The sequence below is a fragment of the Papio anubis genome, chromosome 10, assembly GCF_008728515.1.
Source record: "Papio anubis isolate 15944 chromosome 10, Panubis1.0, whole genome shotgun sequence".
Lineage (NCBI taxonomy): Eukaryota > Metazoa > Chordata > Mammalia > Primates > Cercopithecidae > Papio > Papio anubis.
In genome coordinates this window covers 32,568,746-32,588,562 of record NC_044985.1, presented here as the reverse complement: position 1 = coordinate 32,588,562, position 19,817 = coordinate 32,568,746, and the positions used below count along the sequence as shown (strand labels likewise).

Below are 19,817 nucleotides of genomic sequence, written 5' to 3'. Positions count from 1 at the left end.
GATTACAGGCGTGAGCCACCACGCTCGGCCAAAACAGGAGATTCTTAAGCCAGTAATAAGAAAACTTTTTCAAACAAAGTCCAATTTTGTGGGTGGTGGAGGGGCAGGGAGGTGGCTTTACTCAACTCCATGGAGGGAGGATTGTGTATTTACTACAACTTTATTTTCTTAATAAGAACAATGTTAGTGAGAAAACAATTCTTTTAATACTAAATGATCTTATTTATAAAGCAACATCATCATCATACAGGCTGCCTTTTCATTCTCTCATCCTTTACATTACTTATTACCTACTTTAGCCTCCCCTAAAACCGTGAAAGGTACAGTAACCTTTTTTTTGTTAACATACAGAGAAAATAAAGCCCACTTGACTGAGGTCCTACGTAGTCCAATTTCATTGAAAGCAAATCTTATTTTTTGTCAGGCACAGTGCTTAGTTGGAAGCTTAGAAATCAATAACTGCCACACACCCTTTCCCAATTTGGGCCTCTCTTTATTCAAACTGTGGAATTATTTTCAAAGATAGGTTGGACTCGCAGCAAACCAGTATACCAACAGGCACTAGAATGGGTTCTCTAGCTCTACTCAGTTAATCCCTAAAACCGAAAGGTCCTGGCTGATCCTCCTATTCTGTGTTCTTCTAGTGTATGCGTGCACACACGCATGCATGTGTTTGAAGGGAAGCACTTTATGAACAGCTTGTATTGTTGCCTTAGTGGTTCTCCCTCCAATGTCTTTGATTTATAAAGCTCAAAAGGCTCTTTTCAAAGTTGAATCTTAGGCTTTCCCAAAAGCTAAAACTCACTCCCTTTCAATAGAGCTTTTCACTACTCTAGGCAATACAGTAAAATATGAAGTGCGTGCTTGTATTACTCTCATGGTTCCCTTTTCTTCAAGTTTCTCCCTTTGTCTAGCACCTCTTCTCCGACCCATTCATAGTGCTCTTCCATTCATTAATCCTCTGCCAGGCCAAATGAGAAGAGCGCATCATCACAGTTACATACATCTACCTTTTCTATCAGCAGGCAACCTGCCTCTACCCTGCAATTTATCCATTGAAAAAAAAAAAAAAGAATCCATTATTGATTCTATTACCAATCCCCTCTGAATGGTAATTAATTTCTATGTCTAAAGTGTAGAAATATTTGCAACTTGTAATGCTGAACCATGACTGAGAAGCAGTATAAAATAGTTAAACAGGCACACTCTGGAGCCAGATGGCGTGGATTGGAATTCTGACTCTTCTACTTGCCAGCTGCATCACCCTGGGCTCTTTAATGTTAGGTTTAAAACGGGAGAAATATATTAGCTGTCTAAGAAGGCTCCTTTGAGCAGTAATTGGCTTAGTATACAAAAAATGTATGCAAACCGTAACAGGATGTAAATACAGAAGTCAGTAATTGTTATTTTACTATCTTTTACCCATAACTGTGGAAGGAAAGGTTTAGACTTCTTTAAAATGTTCAAGAAATAAACATATGAGAAAATATTTTATAGGTAGACAGTCCATGGAATTATGTTACTGGGTAAGATGGGAAGGCAAATTTCCTTTAGTCCTTTAAGGTAGGGGAAACAAGATGCTGTAAGGTACTCTCAGGGGAGTGTGGCATCCTTGGAGAATCATTTATGACGATGTTAGTTGCTAGGTGAATATGCTGAAGGCCTATCTTTGGTAACTCCTCCTAACACAATCAGTCCTGCTGAGTTACCTCAGAGTGTCTTCTTTGGGAAGTCCCATAGGAGGGTTCAAAATGCTTGAAGGCCAAGGACCATGTACCCTTTATGACCAATCCTGCTTTTATATTTTGTAATTACACCATGCCTAAAATATGTACCACTGTACATTAAATTTACCTTATTATAGTGCCTTTATTCTCTCCCTGATTTCTTTAACCGTGGTCTTTAATGTATTGCATTGTATTTTACTCTGAGTCACTGCAAATCCCGTTTTACTCTAAGTCACTGCAAATCCCGTTTTCTTTTCTTTTTTTTTTTTGAAAAGTGGACATAAATAAATGCACATAGCCTGAAGGGGCGTTCTCCTTTAAACTCAGGCTTCTCTTTCATTTATCTCAGACTATCCAGTTATTAGTTTGCTTTTCACACAATGTCTGGCATTACCTTCTTTTTTCCCCTGTAGAGACAAGGTCTCACTATGTTGTCCAAGCCAGTCTCCAACTTCTGGGCTTAAGTGATTCTCCCACGCTGGCCTCCCAAAGTGCTGGGATTACAGGTGTGAGCCACTGTGCCCGGCCTCCTTTCATATCTATTATCTTCTGGGTTTGGAGGCTTCTCCTCCTTCCTGGATTAGTACCTACCCAGACACAACCCTACCATTTCAGCCCCAGTGTCCACACTCACAGCTTTGCCCAAGAATAGGACATGGTTGCAGCTAGTGCACAATCTGAGGAGAAAGCAATATCCTTAGAGCTAGCTGACCTGAATGTGGGTTGCCCTCAGGGGCTGGCCTTGCTCCCTGTCCCTGTCTAATCACCTGAAATTTAGATCCAGCTTCACCTGTAATGTGTTCTCCACAAATCTGACACAATCTGCTTCTGTACCCATGGCATTGTTTTACCAGTCCTTATTTAGTTGAATGTGTGATGTCATCTCACAGAATTTATGCCTAATTTCTTAATACACACCCAATAGTATTTTTTTTTTTTTTACAAGAAAACGATGTTCCTGGAATACATCCTTTTTACCAAGAAGTCTTACTGTATAAACAAAACAATGCTCTTCATTTGTTCTGAATCTTTCCCACCTCTTTCCAATCAAAGTATGTTTGCCCTGAAAGAACAGGTCAATTACCATTTTTTGCATAATGCAGAGAATATCAAAAGACATTACATTGCCAAGGATAATGAGACTGAAGTTGGATGTTAGGCCAGCATCTATTTTAACCATGCTGAAAAACCTAGTGGTATACACAGGTCCACTTTATGTTGGTAAGTGTAATTTTTCTCTTTTCCAATGTAGACTTGACAACAGTCAGCTTTATCAGTCTGAGAAGGAGTCAGCTTCAAGTGTACAGAAGTGTACAGCAGTGTCCACAAACAGGCATTTGCCAGGGCTTAAAATCTTGGAAGCAGACACAAATAGTACATTTCAATTTCCTTTGAGTGCATTCCTCTGCCTGCCTGACAGATGATAAGAAGTTATTACTCCACCTATCCTTTCTCCTGAACTCTTCTTTCAGTCAAGACAGTCTACTGTTTTGTGTTTGTAAGACCAAGGGAATGAGATGAGGGAAGTAAACTTTCATTTCAAAATAAGAAATGAGAGTCCTGCTATCAAGAACTATTTAACTGAGTTCAAAACTGGATACAAATTAACTTCAGAATATTCAAGAAACAATGTCAGGCCCGTGTGGTGGCTCACGCCTGTAATCGCAACACTTTGGGAGGCCAAGGTGGGCGAATCACGAGGTCAGGAGTCCAAGACGAGCCCCGGGCGTGGTGGCACGCACCTGTGATCCCAGCTACTCTAGAGGCTGAGGCAGGGGAACTGCTTAAACCCAGGGTGGGGGGCAGGGAATGGTGGAGGTTGTGGTGAGCAGAGATGGTGCCACTGCACTCCAGCCTGGGCAACAGAGGAAGATGCCCTCACGGAGGGGGGTGGTTTGGGGGTGGGAAGAATGTTGAGTTCCTTCATGTTCTACAATTCTGAGATATTTAGTATCAACTGTAAAATGTTAACATATTAAATAAAACCAGTAGTAGATCAAATAAAGATACTATTGAAATGTAAACAAAGTTGTTTCCTTAAAAAGTTTGGGTACTGAATTTAATAAAATTATTGAACTCCAAGAGGAATGAAAATTATAACATTTGGGTTGAAGCACTCAAAGTAAATGTGATTTAATAAAAGTAAAACGGAGGTAGCATTTTTTTCTGCATGTGGTACACAATTGAAGAGTTTTACCATCTTAGGTCATCAAAGACTATGCGCCTTCAAGATGCTTCCCACCAGGTAAGGACAGCTCGATGTGTTATGATTCAGTAAGTTCTGCATAAAGCTGATAAGGGTGACTATGGAGAACTGCTACTGAAAGGGATTGGAAGGAACAAGAATGTTTATCTCACTTTCATAACAGATTGGAGTCCACTCCCAACTCCTTCTTGGCACTTTTTGGCCTAAATTAACAGTCGGTGAATAACAGAACTCACCTTTTAATTTCTAACACAGCAGGTTGCTCAATTTCACTGTACGCACTAATAATTTTAGCCTTATATGTGATTCTGTGTACAATTTTTAGTTCAACAAATACTGATGGCTCGAAAATGCCATCGACTATATGCTTCTAATTTCATTAATTCTTTCACTCATTAATTTATTCAGCAAATATTTAACTGCACATCTAACCACATGCTGTAAGTACCGTACTAGGCAGTGAAATTCAAAGAAAAAAAAGTCCCTTCTCTCAGTAAACTTTGCCCAACAGAGGGCAAACAATCACAACTGAAGGTGAGTCAGTGCCACAATGAAAGTATGCACTAGACACAGGAGAGATGGGGCAAACAGTGCCAAGAACAATGCTGAGAGAAGTCAGGAAAAGGCTCCTAAAGGTAATCCTGGAGGCAAGCTGTATTTTTAATAAGTGAAGAAGTAAAAGGCTATGTGAAGACATAACAAAATAAGGCATAACTCAAAGAGCTACAGACACCTCATTACTAATGTAGCTTAAAGCATGATGGATTAAAGAAATTAGGAAGGAAAAGTGTATTGAGACTACACTCTGGGACTGTACTAGATAATAAAAATACTAAAGTACCATGAGATGGAGCCCCTGCTCCCGAGGAGCTTACAGGGTGGAGGAGGAAAAAGACCCTCAAACAGTTCATTTCAATAAGGTTGGTGTCACAATGGGAGAACACATAGGGAAACATGGCTGGACAGGCACAAAGGAGTGCCTTACATATCACACAAAGAAGTTAAATTTTATCCTACAGTCAACAGTCACTGAAAATTTTGAAATGGATAGTAACTACAGTAGTGGCAGTGGATGATGGTTTGGAAGGTATGAAGACTAGGGCAATAAGGAGGCTTCTGCCAAAGCCCAGGCAAGTATGTGATGAACCTGAACAAGGCTACCTTACTGTGGCAATTTTACAATGTTTTTTTCTAGCCAAGTGAATGGGGATTCTCTCTAATCTATCATTAAAAGAAGAAAAGTAAAAATTTAGAGTGAAATTTTCTGAAACTCCTTAAAGGCATAGCAAAAAGTTACATTAAAAAAATTTTTTTAACTTTCCTTGAAAAAAATCAGTAACACTATGAGTTTAAAATTTAGTACAGATAATCTTAAGTCCAATAAGCAAATTGTGAAATATCAAATTGATGGAAAATTGTACATGCATTTTTAATGAGATACCATATATAAAAATCTGAGAAACTTAAAATATGACTAGAAACGCAGAATATTGTGTGTGCAGTAAGATACTGTATAGTATGCAGTATATACTGACAAGCTAAAAGAAAAAATGAAAGGTAACTTTCTATTATTTTTATTCTGTTTTTTACAATAACAGAATAAAATGAAATGAAAAAAACCAACACAAGAATAATGTTTATTGTAGTCAGTGGGCCTGACCCACATGAGTTACACTAGATTTTTAGTTCTTGGTTTCCTAAAATGGTTTTTACAAACGGTCTTCCTGTCTAACTCCAATATTATCAAAATACAAAATAATTGATACTTTGGCTTAAGAGAGATCCTTAAAATTCCTACTATGAATAGTTAGCTCCTTCCTGACTGATACAGGTAAAGGCAAATTCAAAAAGCTAATGGGACTCAAAGTCAAAGATTACACAGGAGAAAAAAAATAAATAATTTTTGCATGTGTGTTTCTCTAGACTATTTCAGAGAATAGAAATCTGTGGAAAATGGCTGTACCACCAAAAGACTTTTTAAAGCCATTTTAAAACAATTCAGTCAACAAACACATCATTTACTGATCATCTATAAGCCAAGCACTTTACTCTGAAGACACAAGAGAAAATAAAATATGTAGTTCCTGCCCTCAAGGAGCTCACAGTCTAAAGGGAGAGAAAGAATGGTTACAAATAATTGCAATAAAGTATGGTGAGTCCTCTACCAGAAGTATGTAAAAGATACTATGATAAGCAAAGAAGACAGGTAGAGTGAGAAAAGTCAAGGTGGCTTTCATAAGGGAGTTAAGTCTTTAATGAGCTATAAGAAGGAAAAGAAGACTTCAATAGCATATGCAAGGAAATGTTAAATATGAAAGAAGGTCAATGTGGGTAATTTTTGTAGTCCCTATGGTATACAGAGTGAAGGGAAAAGCAAAAATAAATGAGATTAAAGGAGAAAGCAGGGAACAAATTACAAGGGACCTAATATTCATACTAGAGAATATGACAACTTTAATGTGGTCTCCGGTTGGTAGTATCCCCAAATGCCTGGCAGAAACAAATGAAAATTCTCTTCATAAGAACAAGACTTCAATCCTGAACAACAGCAATTTAAGATGCAATTTCACTGCAAAGATGAAAACAGTGCATCTTAGAATCAATGAAAAACACTCTATCTTATAGTCAGTCTTAAAGCTGGTCATGTTTCAGAATTACATGGGGAACTCTTTAAAAATACAAATCACCAGACTTCACACCCAGAGATTCTCATACAGGTAGGTTGTCAGACAGGTGGGTACTTCAGGTAGGCGGGATGTTGAGCCTTGGAATCTCTATTTTAATAAGCTATCCAACATTTCCTTTTTACACACCTGACAAGATAACAAGACACTAGCAAATGTCTGCGGAATCAGCTGAAAAATCCTACTCTAGAAGTTCTTTGTGGAGAGAAACTAGATTAGAAGAGTACAGGGACAAGAGATACAGGACAGTAACTGTAACAGGAGACTGTTAAAAGTCTTCACGCTAGAGGTGGTGATCATTTAAATACTAACAGTGGGAGAAAAGTAAGAGTATTAAGGAGGCAAAACTACACAGAATTCTTTAATAAAAACTATATGAAAGTAAAGGCATTAGATCTAATTCTGAAAAATTCCAGAAGACTAACCCTACTCCTGGGCATTAGAGCCACTGGGCCTTTAAAAGTAAATCTTGGGTGGGCGCGGTGGCTCACACCTGTAATCCCAGCACTTTGGGAGGCCGAGGTAGGCGGATCAACTGAGGTCAGGAGTTTGAGACCAGCCTGGCCAACATGGCAAAACCCCATCTCTACTAAAAATACAAAAATTAGCTGGGTGTGGTGGCACGTGCCTGTAATCCCAACTACTCAGGATGCTGAAGCAGGAGAATTGCTTAAACCCGGAAGGCAGATACTGCAGTGAGCCAAGATCACGCCACTGCACTCCAGCCTGGGTGACAGAGAGACTCTGTCTCAAAAAAAAAAAAAAAAAAGGAAAATCTCATCTGGGTATAGTAATCCACCACCTTTTAGCTGTGTAATAAAGTGTAAGTGCTAGACAAAACCCTATACTACATAAATATCAAATGTTCCAAATGTTACTTAAAATGATTTCCAAATTCAGATGTAAGCACAGAGGGATTTTATTCTTTAATGTTTAACACTTCTATTAATCAGTGTGTATGAATTTAAAAATCAGAATTTCTTTAGGCAAAAGAAAAGATTTCCACTGGTTGATAAATTTAAAGTACAAACAGAAAACAATGAATTAACAAACTTACGCTGAATATGAATGAACTGTTTTGGCTGTTTAAACTCTCCTTTGTACAAGCGATTGTAATAGTTGACGTTGCTCTCTGCCTCAGGAACAGGAATGACCATGCTCTCTTTTTTTTCTCTAAACACTTGCTGTGCTGAAATTGCTCGCTGTAAATGATGTTCCTGGAAAATGTAAAGTAGGCAACATAAGTTGTTTTGGTAATACTAATCAATGCATAATTTTATATAAAAGTTACTTTGTTTAATAATCACAAAGTGCTTTAAGAATCAATTATAAATAGTTCCCCTTTGCCAAAGACCTATACATACATTGCCATAATTCTCTCTTAATACTTGTGGCTCATACTGATAACACCTCAGATTATTACAATTTTCGTAAGTAGAATTCTTTTTAAAAAATTAAATATACATTCAGAAACTAGAATATAAAATTTCAATTACAAAAAATTAATGTTTGCTAAATTAATTGAGGTGTTTGTCACCACTACCAGATGAAAGAAAAATTCCAAGTTACAGGAAATAAATTTATATCACAGATTTTAAGTATCTTCTGCATTTATGTACTTCAAACTTTAACAGTGCAAAATTCTGAATAATTCAAAGAAAGATAAAATTACGTTCAACAAATTTTATTACTACCAGGGCAGAAAACATTTTTAAATAAAGGTTAAATGAACAGTTCCTATAACATATATCCAGTTTCTAATCACTTCATTACTTCCGCAACTTACTGAAATTGCCTCCTAAATCGAATTTTCCCCCACAGTGGCCCATTCCCAATAAAGCAGTTTTACTTTTTGGAAGGTAAATCGTGTCATGTCACCCACCCCATAAAGGATTTCTGATCTCCATCCTATTCAGAGTAAAGGTTAAAAATCACTCAATGGCTGGGCGCGGTGGCTCACGCCTGTAATCCCAGCACTTTGGGAGGCCAAGACGGGTGGATCACGAGGTCAGGAGATTGAGATCATCCCAGCTAACACGGTGACACCCCGCCTCTAGTAAAAATACAAAAAAATTAGCTGGGTGTAGTGGCGGGCGCCTGTAGTCCCAGCTACTCGGGAGGCTGAGGCAGGAGAACGGCGTGAATCCAGAAGGCGGAACTTGCAGAGAGCCGAGATCGCGCCACTGGACTCCAGTATGGGTAACTGAGCGAGACTCCAACTCAAAAAAAAAAAAAAAAAAATCACTCAATGACCTACGAGACTCTGCATCTCTCTTATCTCATTTCCGACCTCTCTCCTCTACAATCTTTAATTCTAGCCACACTGATGTTGCTGTTTCTATATATCCAAATGGTCTGCTTTCAAAATTGCTTCCAGTCTTATCTCAGCAGAGGCCTTCCGTGACTTTTTTTTTTTTTAATCTAAAAGAGTACTCCTCCTCTAGCACTCCTTCCCTGTTTTACTTTCCTCCATACCTTTTCTGTTTTACTTTCCTCCATACCACTATGCAACATCTAACAGAGTAAAGATCTCATTTGTTTACTGCCCATCTCCCCCTAGCATAAAGTAAGTTCCAAGAAGACAATGATTTTTGCTTGCTTTGTTAATTTCTTATCCCTACTGCCTAGTACAATGGCCAAAATATAGAAGCTGCTTAATATACATTAACTGAATGAATAAATGAAATCTTTACTGGATTCCTACTACATGTCAGGCTATGCAAAATACACCTAAAGAAACTGAGGCATAAGGATATTTCACAAGTTGTTGAAGGTCAAACAGCTCTAAGTAACAAAACAGAAATACAATCCAGGATATACATATATATGCAAAGCCAAATTCTTAATCCTAAGATATTACACCATTTTTTTGGAAGTTCTATAAAGTCCAAGAAATTAGAAGTTATTAATTCCATTCAAGCCTTTAAGGTATGTGAAATGTTATTATACAAAAGGAATTAGTGCAGTGATCCAAAAAGAAAAGTTTCATTCAGTAAGACATAAATAAAATTAAACTGAAGGTCCATTCTATGCAAAATACACAGATTAGTTTGATTATAACCAGTACTTTTAAAGGAAGGTAAGATGATAGAGGGGGATAGATATCAAATAATGAGAAAAGAATTACATTAATTTCATGATCTTCTGCCAGTAATTACTGTTAAAGAAAGCAGAGAGACAGAGATATAAAAACAAATGGGAAAGAAAAGAAATACAGTATGAGGAAGTGGGCCAACAAGTTTCTATGCCACAGACAAGTGAACAGTAAGCCAGGGCAGCTACTGGGACTCCTACAATAAGCATCAAGTTTTGTCAGATCCAATCAAGTCATACCTGCTTTTCCCCAAATAATCATCTATACTACATCACAGTCAGTATCTCTTTGGCATTTTGTCAGACTAAGTTAAATCAAGAAAGCACAAGCATATTTAAGAAAAATGTCGTGAAATTTAGCTAAGGAACAGAAGTCTAGGAATAACTAAGTAAACTTAAAAAGGAGAAAATATAGCATGAGAACAGAGACCTGCCTACTAGAAATCACAAAATATTATAAAGCCACATTTTCTACTCCTTTTTAAGCTCACTAAGTGCCACTCTAGTGAACACACAAATAATAATGAAGCGAAACAGCCTTATTGCTGAGGCGGAGAAAGTTTCAGTGGTCTGGATAGAAAATCAAACCAGCCACAACATTCCCATAAGCCAAAGCCTAATCCAGGGCAAGGCACTAACTCTCTTCAATTCTATGAAGGCTAAGAGAGGTGAAAAAGCTACAGGAAAAAAGTTAGAAGATGGTAGAGACTGGCTCATGAGATTGAAGGCAAAAATCCATCTCCATAACATAAAAGCGCAAGGTGAGACAGCAAGTGCTGATGGAGAAGCATCAGCAAGTGATCCAGAAGATCTAGTCATGATCAGTGATGAAGGTGGCTACAATGAACAATAGATTTTCAGTGTAGGTGAAACAGCTTTCTACTGGAAGAAGCTGCCATCTAGGACTTTTATAGCTAGAGAGGAAAAGTCAATGCCTGGTTTCAAAGCTTCAAAGAACAGACTGACTCTCTTGTTAGGGGCTAATCAGCTGGTGATGTTAACTGCAGCCAATGCTCACTTACCATTCCAAAAATGCTAAGGCCCTCATGAATATGGTAAATCTACTCTGCCTGTGCTCTACAGGTTTACTAAATATTCTAAGCTAACTTAGATTATTTAAGTTATTTTATTACTTAATTACTAAATATTCTAAGCTAACTTAGAACATTTAAGTTATTTTTTCCCCCGAGCAGTAGCTTCCATAGCAGTAGCTCGGGAGAAAAAAAATACATATATTTTTAAAAATACAACTACTCAACAATGTATACGGTCACCCAAGAAGTCTGATGGCGATGAACAAGGAGATTAATGCTATTTTCATGCCTGCTAAGACAACATTCATTCTGCAGTCCATGGATAAAAAGTAATTTTGACTTCCAAGTTTTTATTTAAGAAATACATTTTGTAAGGCAATAGCTGCCATAGATAGTGATTCCTCTGATGGATCTGAGCAAAGTAAACTGAAAACCTTCTGAAAAGGATTCACTATTCTAGATGTCATTAAGAAGATTCATGATTCATAGAAATAGGTAAAAATGCCCACATTAATAGGAGTTTGAAAGGAGGGAATTCTAATCCTCATGGATGACTTTGAGGAGTTCAAGACTTCAGTAAAGGAAGTAACTGAAGATGTAGTGGAAATGGCAAGAAAACTAGAATTAGAAGTGGAGCCTGCTTAGAATATGTGACTGAATTGTAGCAAATTCATAAAACTTGAACAGATGAAGAGTTGTTTCTTACTGATGAGCAAAGAAGTGGTTTCTTGACATGGAATTTACTGCAGGTGAAGATGCTGTGAACATTGCTGAACTGACAACAAAGGATTCGAACATTATGCAAAGTTGATAAGCAGCAGCAGGGTTTGAGAATGCAATTTTGAAAAAAGTTCCACTGTGGGTAAAATGTTATCAAACAGCATCACATGCTACAATAAATTCTTTCATGAAAGAGTCAACTGATGCAGCAAACTTCACTATTGTCTTACTATAAGAAACTTCCACAGCCACCTAACCTTTAGCAAACATTACCCTGATCAGTCTAGCCATTAACATCAAGGCAAGACCCTCCAACAGTAAAAAGATTGTGAATAACTGAAGCTCAGATGACTGTTAGCAAGCATTTTTTAGCAATGAGGCATTTTAAAATTAAGGAATGTATATATTTTAGACAGTGCTAGTGCATACGTAAATAGACCACAGTATAGTATAAGCATAACTTTTATATGCACTGTGAAACCAAAATATTCATGTAACTTGCTTTGTTGTGACACTTGCTTTATTGTGGTGGCCTGGAACCAAACCTACAATATCTGTATATATCTAAACATGTTAAGTAAAACCATAGACAGAAGAAAACAAAGAGAAATATCTTTCTGCTATAAGAGCAGAGAACTTCTTCAGAAGTACGAACAATAAAGCAAAAAAAAAAAAAAAGAAAGAAATCTATTACATTAAAATTAAAAATTTTTGTTCAATAAAGGACACCATGGACAAAGTTAATAAATTTATGACAAAATGGTATGTTATTTTAAATGTCTGAAATCTATAAATGATTACTATCTAGAACATATAAGAAACTCCTGCAAATTAACAGGAAAAGTAACCCTAACGGAATGGGTAAAAGATACAAATAGGCAATTTACAGAAGAGAAAACCCAAAAGGCTAACAAGTATGTGAAGAGATGTGCAAATTCATTAATAATCAGAAAAACACAAGTTTAAAAACTTTTATGAAATGATTTATACTGATTAAGCTGGCAAAAATAAAAAACTAAAATAATGCCAAGTGTTGGCAAGGATATGAGGATACAAATTCCTGCATGCATGACTATGGAAGCACAGACTTTCTACCACTCCAGAGAGCAACGTGATTAATTACTCAAACTGAATCTGCATAATCTATGAACCTGCAACTCCTGTCTTGAAATATATAACCCCAAGAAAACCTCACACAGGTATGTAAGTAGGTATATTCACTGAAATGATACCTGCTGTGGAGGAAAATCTGGGGCAATGTGGGTATCTATGAGTGGGAGAGTAGGGAAGTAAAATGTGGTAGATGCTCGCCATGAATATTACAAAACAGTTGGTATCAACAGTCCAGATGCATATAAAATGTGATGCAGCTTAGCAGCACTGTTACATGTAGAAGAATGAAGCTGGATCCTCAGCTTTCACCTTATACAAAAACCAACTGATCTGAAACCATAAAAATTCTAGAACATAACATCAGAAAAACTCTTCTAGACACTGGCTTAGGCAAAGAGTTCATGACCAAGAACCCAAACGCAAATGCAACAAAGATAAATCAATGGGACCTAATTAAACTAAAAAGATTTTGCACAGCAAAAGAAATAATCAGCAGGGTAGAGACAACCCACAGAGTGGGAGAAAATATCTGCAAACTATGCATCCAACAAAGAACTAATATTCAGAATCTACAAGGAACTCAAACAAGTCAGCAAGAAAAAAACCAAACAATCCCATCAAAAAGTGGGCAAAGGACAAGAATGGACAATTGTCCAAAGAAGATATACAAATGGCCAACAAACAATGAAAAAATGCTCAACATCACTAATCGTCAGGGAAATGCAAATCAAAACTGCAATGAGATACCACCTTACTCTGCAAGAATGGCCGTTAATTTAAAAATTAAAAAGTAATGATGTTGGTGTAGATGTGGTAAAAACGAACACTTTTACACTGCTGGTGGGAATGTAAACTAGTACAACCTCTATGGAAAAACAGTATGGAGATTCGTTAAAGAACTAAAATTAGATCTGATCCAGTAATCCCACTACTAGGTATCTACCCAAAGGAAAAGAAGTCATTATATGAAACTTGCACACGTTTATAGCAGTACAATTCCCAATTGCAAAAATATGAAACCAGCCTAAATACTCATCAACTAAGGAGTATACCATGGAATACTACTCAGGCATAAAAAGGAATGAAATAATCACATTCGCAGCAACCTGGATGGAGCTGAAGACCATTATTCTAAATGAAGTAACTCAGGAATGGAAAACCAAACATCACATGTTATTATTTATAAGTGGGAGCTAAGCTATGAGGACACAAAGGCATAAGAATGATATAATGGGCCAGGTGTGGTGGCTCACAGCTGTAATCCCAGCACTTTGGGAGGCTGAGGTGGGCAGATCACCAGATCAGGAGATCGAGACAATCCTGGCTAACATGGTGAAACTCCATCTCTACTAAAATTACAAAAATTAGCCGGCAGTGTTGGTGCATGCCTGTAGTACCAGCTACTTGGGAGGCTGAGGCAGGAGAATCACTTGAACCAGGGAGGCAGAGGCTGCAGTGAGCCGAGATCACGCCACTGCACTCCAGCTTGCGCAACACAGCGAGACTCCATCTCAAAAAAAAGAAAAGAAAAGAATGATACAATGGACTTTGGAGACTCAGCAGGAAGGATGAGAGGGGATTGGGGTATAAAAGACTAGACACTGGGTACAATGTACATTGCTCAGGTGATGGGTGCATCAAAATCTCAGAAATCACCACTAAAAAACTTTTCCAAGCAACCAAACACTACCTGTTTCCCCAAAGCTATTGAAATAAAAAAAATTTTTTTTAAGATCCTTGTGATATATTTTGTGAATAAGGAAAAAAAAAAAAAGCAGTGTTAATTCAGAAAACTTGTAAGAAACAGAATCAGATATAACATGTGATTTCTATAAATTAAAAGGAAACGTACATAAAACAGTATAGATTTTGCCAGAAGAGACACATTAAACATATTAGTTGGTTGCCTGAGAGGGTAGAGAGGAGAATGGGAGTAGCAAAGAGAGAGAGAACAGAATAAATAAAGGAAACCAGAGAGGCATCTGGCAATATTCTTTCAAATTCAGGCCGTATTGGACTGCAGTGTCAGAGACAAAACAAGATTGGCCACATGTGATTAACTGCAGAAGACGAACACACAGATTCATTATACTATTTTCTCTACTTTTGTGTATGTTTAATTCCATAATAAAAATGAAAATAGAGTGAGAGGAGGGGAGGAGAGGAAAAGAGAAGGTTCTTTCAGAAACCAATGGTAACAATGTACCATAAAACTAAGGTATATGAATAACTTGACTCTCTGCAACTTTCTTCCCAAAAAAAAAACAACTTTATATAATAATATTATGTATTAGACAGTTTTCAAAACATATTTAGTTTTAAAACTGAACAAGGGTTTCCGTGTGCACTCAACGTACCCCAGTAACCACAGATCAAAAACACAACTCATTAATTAGTGGAGATAAAGGCTTATGAATACTGGTAATAATTTTATAAACATAAAATGACAAGATAGAGAGGATGTGGAGAAATAGGAACACTTTTACACTGTTGGTGGGACTGTAAACTAGTTCAACCATTGTGGAAGACAGTGTGGTGATTCTTCAAGGATCTAGAACTAGAAATACCATTTGAACCCAGCCATCCCATTACTGTGTATATACCCAAAGGATTATAAATCATGCTACTATAAAGACACATGCACACGTATGTTTATTGCGGCACTATTCACAGTAGCAAAGACCTGGAACCAACCCAAATGTCCATCAATGATAGACTGGATTAAGAAAATGTGGCACATATACACCATAGAATACTATGCAGCCATAAAAAAGGATGAGTTCATGTCCTTTGCAGGGACATAGATGCAGCTGGAAACCATCATTCTCAGCAAACTCACAAGGACAAAAAACCAAATATCACATGTTCTCACTCATAGGTGGGAACTGAATAATGAGATCACTTGGACACAAGACGGGGAACATCACACCCTGGAGCCTGTCGTGGGATAGGGGGAGGGATAGCATTAGGAGAAATATCCAATGTAAATGACAAGTTAATGGGTGCAGCACACCAACATGGCACATGTATACCTATGTAACAAACCTGCACGTTGTGCACATGTACCGTAGAACTTAAAGTATAATGAAAGAAAGAGGAAAGAAAGAAAGAGGGGAGGGGAGCGGAGGGAGGGGAAGGGAGGGAAGGGGAGGGGAGGGGAGGGGAGGGGAGGGAAAAGAAACCTAACCCGTCATTTCACCCCATGTTTTTCAAACTGCACCCACTAACAGGTCAGTCGGCAATTTTTTTAAAAGAAAAGAAAAAAAATCAGAGAGTACTGAATGTAGAAAGTTATTTCAGTCATATATATTTGTAAAATGTTTTTTATTGTCAATCACAGTCAAACTTTTTTTAAGAAAACCCTAATATATTCAAACTACTCATTTGTGTTTTGATAAGGTCTTACTGCCTGTAACAAAATTAAACAAATGTAGCCTTTGAGAGGTTTGTAAACTCTGAAACAGCAACATGAATTACTATTTCTCCTACCTGCCACTCTCTACACAGCCTCCTCCCTCAATAACAATCCCCTACTTCTCCTAAATAAACCCTTCTGGTCCACATTTAAAATGTCACTTCTTCAGTGAAATCTGACCACCCTAAGTGGAAAAAAAAAAAAAATCCCTTTTATCAGTTCTCAGAAACAAACACCTTTCCAGCGTAGGCTAAGACATGGACCTTCATATCTGTTTTTGTAAACATGTGATTTCTGCCTTCTTCTTCCACTGGACTGTGGGGCAAGACAGTGTGTCTGTTTTGCATACACCACTTTGTCCCCAATGCCTGGCACACCCTAAGCTCATGGAGCTTCTACATCGTACTAAAGAAAAAGGTAGGTTGCCCACTATCTATAGGATAAAGTCTCATTTTTTGAGCTTGACAAACATGTCTCATCTGAACCAGTGCAACCTATCATTCCAGCACCATATCCCTCCCAAACATCCTTCTCTAGAATTACAGCAAACTTCTTGCTATTCCCCAGTAACAGCATACTGTTTTATGCTTTTGTTTCTTTATATACTGGTCCTCTCTGAATACAACTTCTACTTCCTATTCCCTGAGTTCACACACATCTTCTCACTCACTATGCCTAGTCTTCAAATTCATGAAAATCTCCAGCTTCTCGACCTTTCCATTTTCTTCATCAAATTCCCTTACAGCTCTCATTTCTCCACTCACGTCTAGAATACATGGTTCATATGACTCATCTTACCTCAATGCCATCAATTTCTCTGTCAATTTCATTCTACGTTTATAGTGACCAAGTTGGCTCAACAAATATTTCAGGGTCCTTAAGCACCACAGAGGCTTTCTAAGTGAACATTTTTCAACCTCCAAACGAAATGAATATCCGTTTGGATAAAGAAACTAGATGGCTGAATATGCTACAATGCATGAATTAAAAATTATTTATCAGTAGGCATCATTTCTATACGCTTGGGAACACCTATTAAACACCGGATATTATCCTGTTATTGAGAACGTTAAATGAGAAACAGTCTCTGCCATTAAGAAACTTATCTAGTCAAGAGAGAGAGATTGAAGTATGCAATCATGTTTGACCTTGACAAGCACGTCCAATCTCAACTAGTCAAACCACTCATCTTGGAAGGTTAGGGAAAGATGCCCAAAGAAAGTAAAATCTAAACTGTGACTTTTAGGAACAACAGGGATTCAGCAGGGCAAAAGAGGAAATAAACAAATAAGCGAGGCAGAGAAAACATTATGTCCAAAATGAACAAAGGTCCAGAAATAGTAAAAAATAAAATAAAAAATAAAAAGGCAAGTACTTGAGAAAAGGGCTTCCAGTGCCAGGCAGAAATACGTTTTTCTTAATAGGGCAGAATCCCAAGTTGGAGCACCAAATACATTTTCCCATTCAAGTATTACTACAAATTTAGTTAGAATCTATTAGTAGTAAAAACGTTTGCCAGGAGCAGTGGCTTATGTCTATAATACCAACACTCTGGGAGGCAAGGCAGGAGGATCGCTTGAGCTTAGGAGATCAAGACCATCCTGGGCAACACGGTGAGACCTCGTCTCCATAAAAAATTTAAAAATTAGCTGGATGTGGTGGCTCACATCTGAGGTCCTAGTTACTTGGGAGGTTGAGACAAGACGATCATTTGAGCACAGGAACGGGAGGGTGCAGTGAGCTGTGATTGCACCACTGTACTCCAGCCTGGGAGACATAGCAAGACCCTTTCTCTCTCAAAAAACAAACTTTTGCACTAAGACGGCGAGATTCACACACCTACAACAACAAAAGACATCAAGGAACTAGGAAGCCAAGCCTGGAATCAGTAATTCCTAATGATTTAAGCCCATGTTTTCCTATACTTTTCTCACATCTCACCTTGCTGGTCACAGAAAGTGATGACATATACAATGTCACCTTGCAGTTATGTAATGTTTTACAGTTCTCAGAGAGCCTCTGATCATATGCTTATTAGGTCCTCACAATCTTGGGATGTATTGGTAGATATTTATATTGTTTTATAAATGAGACTCAAGAAACAAGTGATTTGCTCTTAGTTATGGCATCATTTTACAAGATAATCAAATTTAAAGACTCTGATTCCAGGGTTCTTTAACTACTGCATCCTTACTAGAGAAGAGTGTTAAAGATGAAAAACCTGTCCTGGTAATGCTGATGATCTACAGATATGGGTAATAAGAAGAAACTGAGCTAAACGGCAGCATATTTATTTAAAGAGATTCTTTGGATACATACTTCACTTTCCCCAAAGTACAAAACATTTTTAGATACTATCCAATTATCAAAATATATATTTAATATATGAGGATTCAATATTATTTTGTTTTAGTGACAGGGTCTCACTCTGTCACCCAGGCTGGGGTGCAGTGGCATGATCATAGTGCATTGTAACCTCAAATTCCTAGGCTCGAGTGGTCTTCTCGCCTTAGCCAGGTGCATACCACCACACCTAGATAATTTTAAACATTTTTTAAAGATGGAGTCTCACTATGTTGCCCAAGTTGGTCTTGAACTCCTGGCCTTAAGCAATTAGCCTACCTCAGCTTCCCAAAGTGTTGGGATTACAAGCATGAGCCAGCATGCTGGATGCTGGCCTTATTTTATTTTAATTTTATAAATGAGAACATTTTTAAACAGATCACAGATGACTCTCTTCTTGTTAACAAAGTTGGCAGATGACGGGGCTGAAACCAGAAATTAAGGAGCCAGATCAAGACATCCTCCCTCAATTTAACTTGTAGACCAAATTTTGCTCTAAAAATAAATCCCATCTTCATTTCTTTCACCAAATTATGAGACAGTCTCTCAAACCAAAAAAAAAAAAAAACAAGAAAATACAGTAATATCATTTCTATAGGACCCTGCTTCGTAAAATAAATGTAACTAGTTGTAAACACATAGAATCCTGGAAGTAGGTACCAGAGTTTTGGTTTGTCTTTTTTGGGGAAAGAGTAGACAGAGGTAATATCAATTCCTTGTTATATCGTTACATGCTGCATTATACTTTGGTAGGTTACTAGGCTTTTAAAAATAACTAAAACTCAAGCACAGGCACTACTTGATTTTCTTTCCTTTAAAAAGATACCCCTTTGACCCACCAACTCTATTTATGGAACTCACCCTCCCCAAAAAAGTGGGTAATAATGGCTGTATAAAAATGGTCATCATGGCACTGTTTATAAGACAAAAAGACAGAGACAGAGAGCACCTAAATGTCAATGAAGAGGGAATTACTTATGTAAATCACACTATGCACATAAGATTGAACTCTTGCTTAGGCAGCAGTAAAAAAACAACATAACTTAGATCTCTACTTAAAAAAATAACTAGGATATGAAGTAAACAAGCAGGTTATAAAATAACATGAGCAAATATAAATAAATATATATGCAGAGAAAGGAGCCTAGTGAATAGAATATACCACAAAATGCTAACTAATCAGTGATTGTTATTTTTTTCTGTGTGCCCTTTGTATTTTCTAAATCTTCTGTAGTAAATCTGTATTTCTTTTGTAAGTTTTTTATGTTGTAAAAATACTGCATTTTAATTGAAACATCTCTCCACCAAGACACACAAAATCATTTCTTATAGCTACTTTGACATTCTGAAAAATCTTTTTGAAAACTACTATAATTATGCTTAAGCATTTTTCTGAGTTTCTGTAAAGGCATTATACACTTTCTACTTTTTATTGTCCCCTGAAAACATGAAATTACATGGTAAATAAAGCAGACTTTAAAA

General features: G+C 37.3%; 1 protein-coding gene across 3 annotated transcripts in view; it reads right to left on the bottom strand.

Moving 5' to 3' along the window:
• EPC2 (enhancer of polycomb homolog 2) overlaps positions 1-19,817 on the bottom strand; it is a 143,846-nt gene that overhangs the window by 93,680 nt on the left and 30,349 nt on the right. For all 3 annotated transcript variants that reach the window (XM_003907462.4, XM_009182201.2, XM_009182202.2), the window contains exon 2: positions 7,675-7,834. In XM_003907462.4, the coding sequence (XP_003907511.1) occupies positions 7,675-7,834 (160 nt within the window). The remainder of the gene's footprint in view (positions 1-7,674; positions 7,835-19,817) is intronic.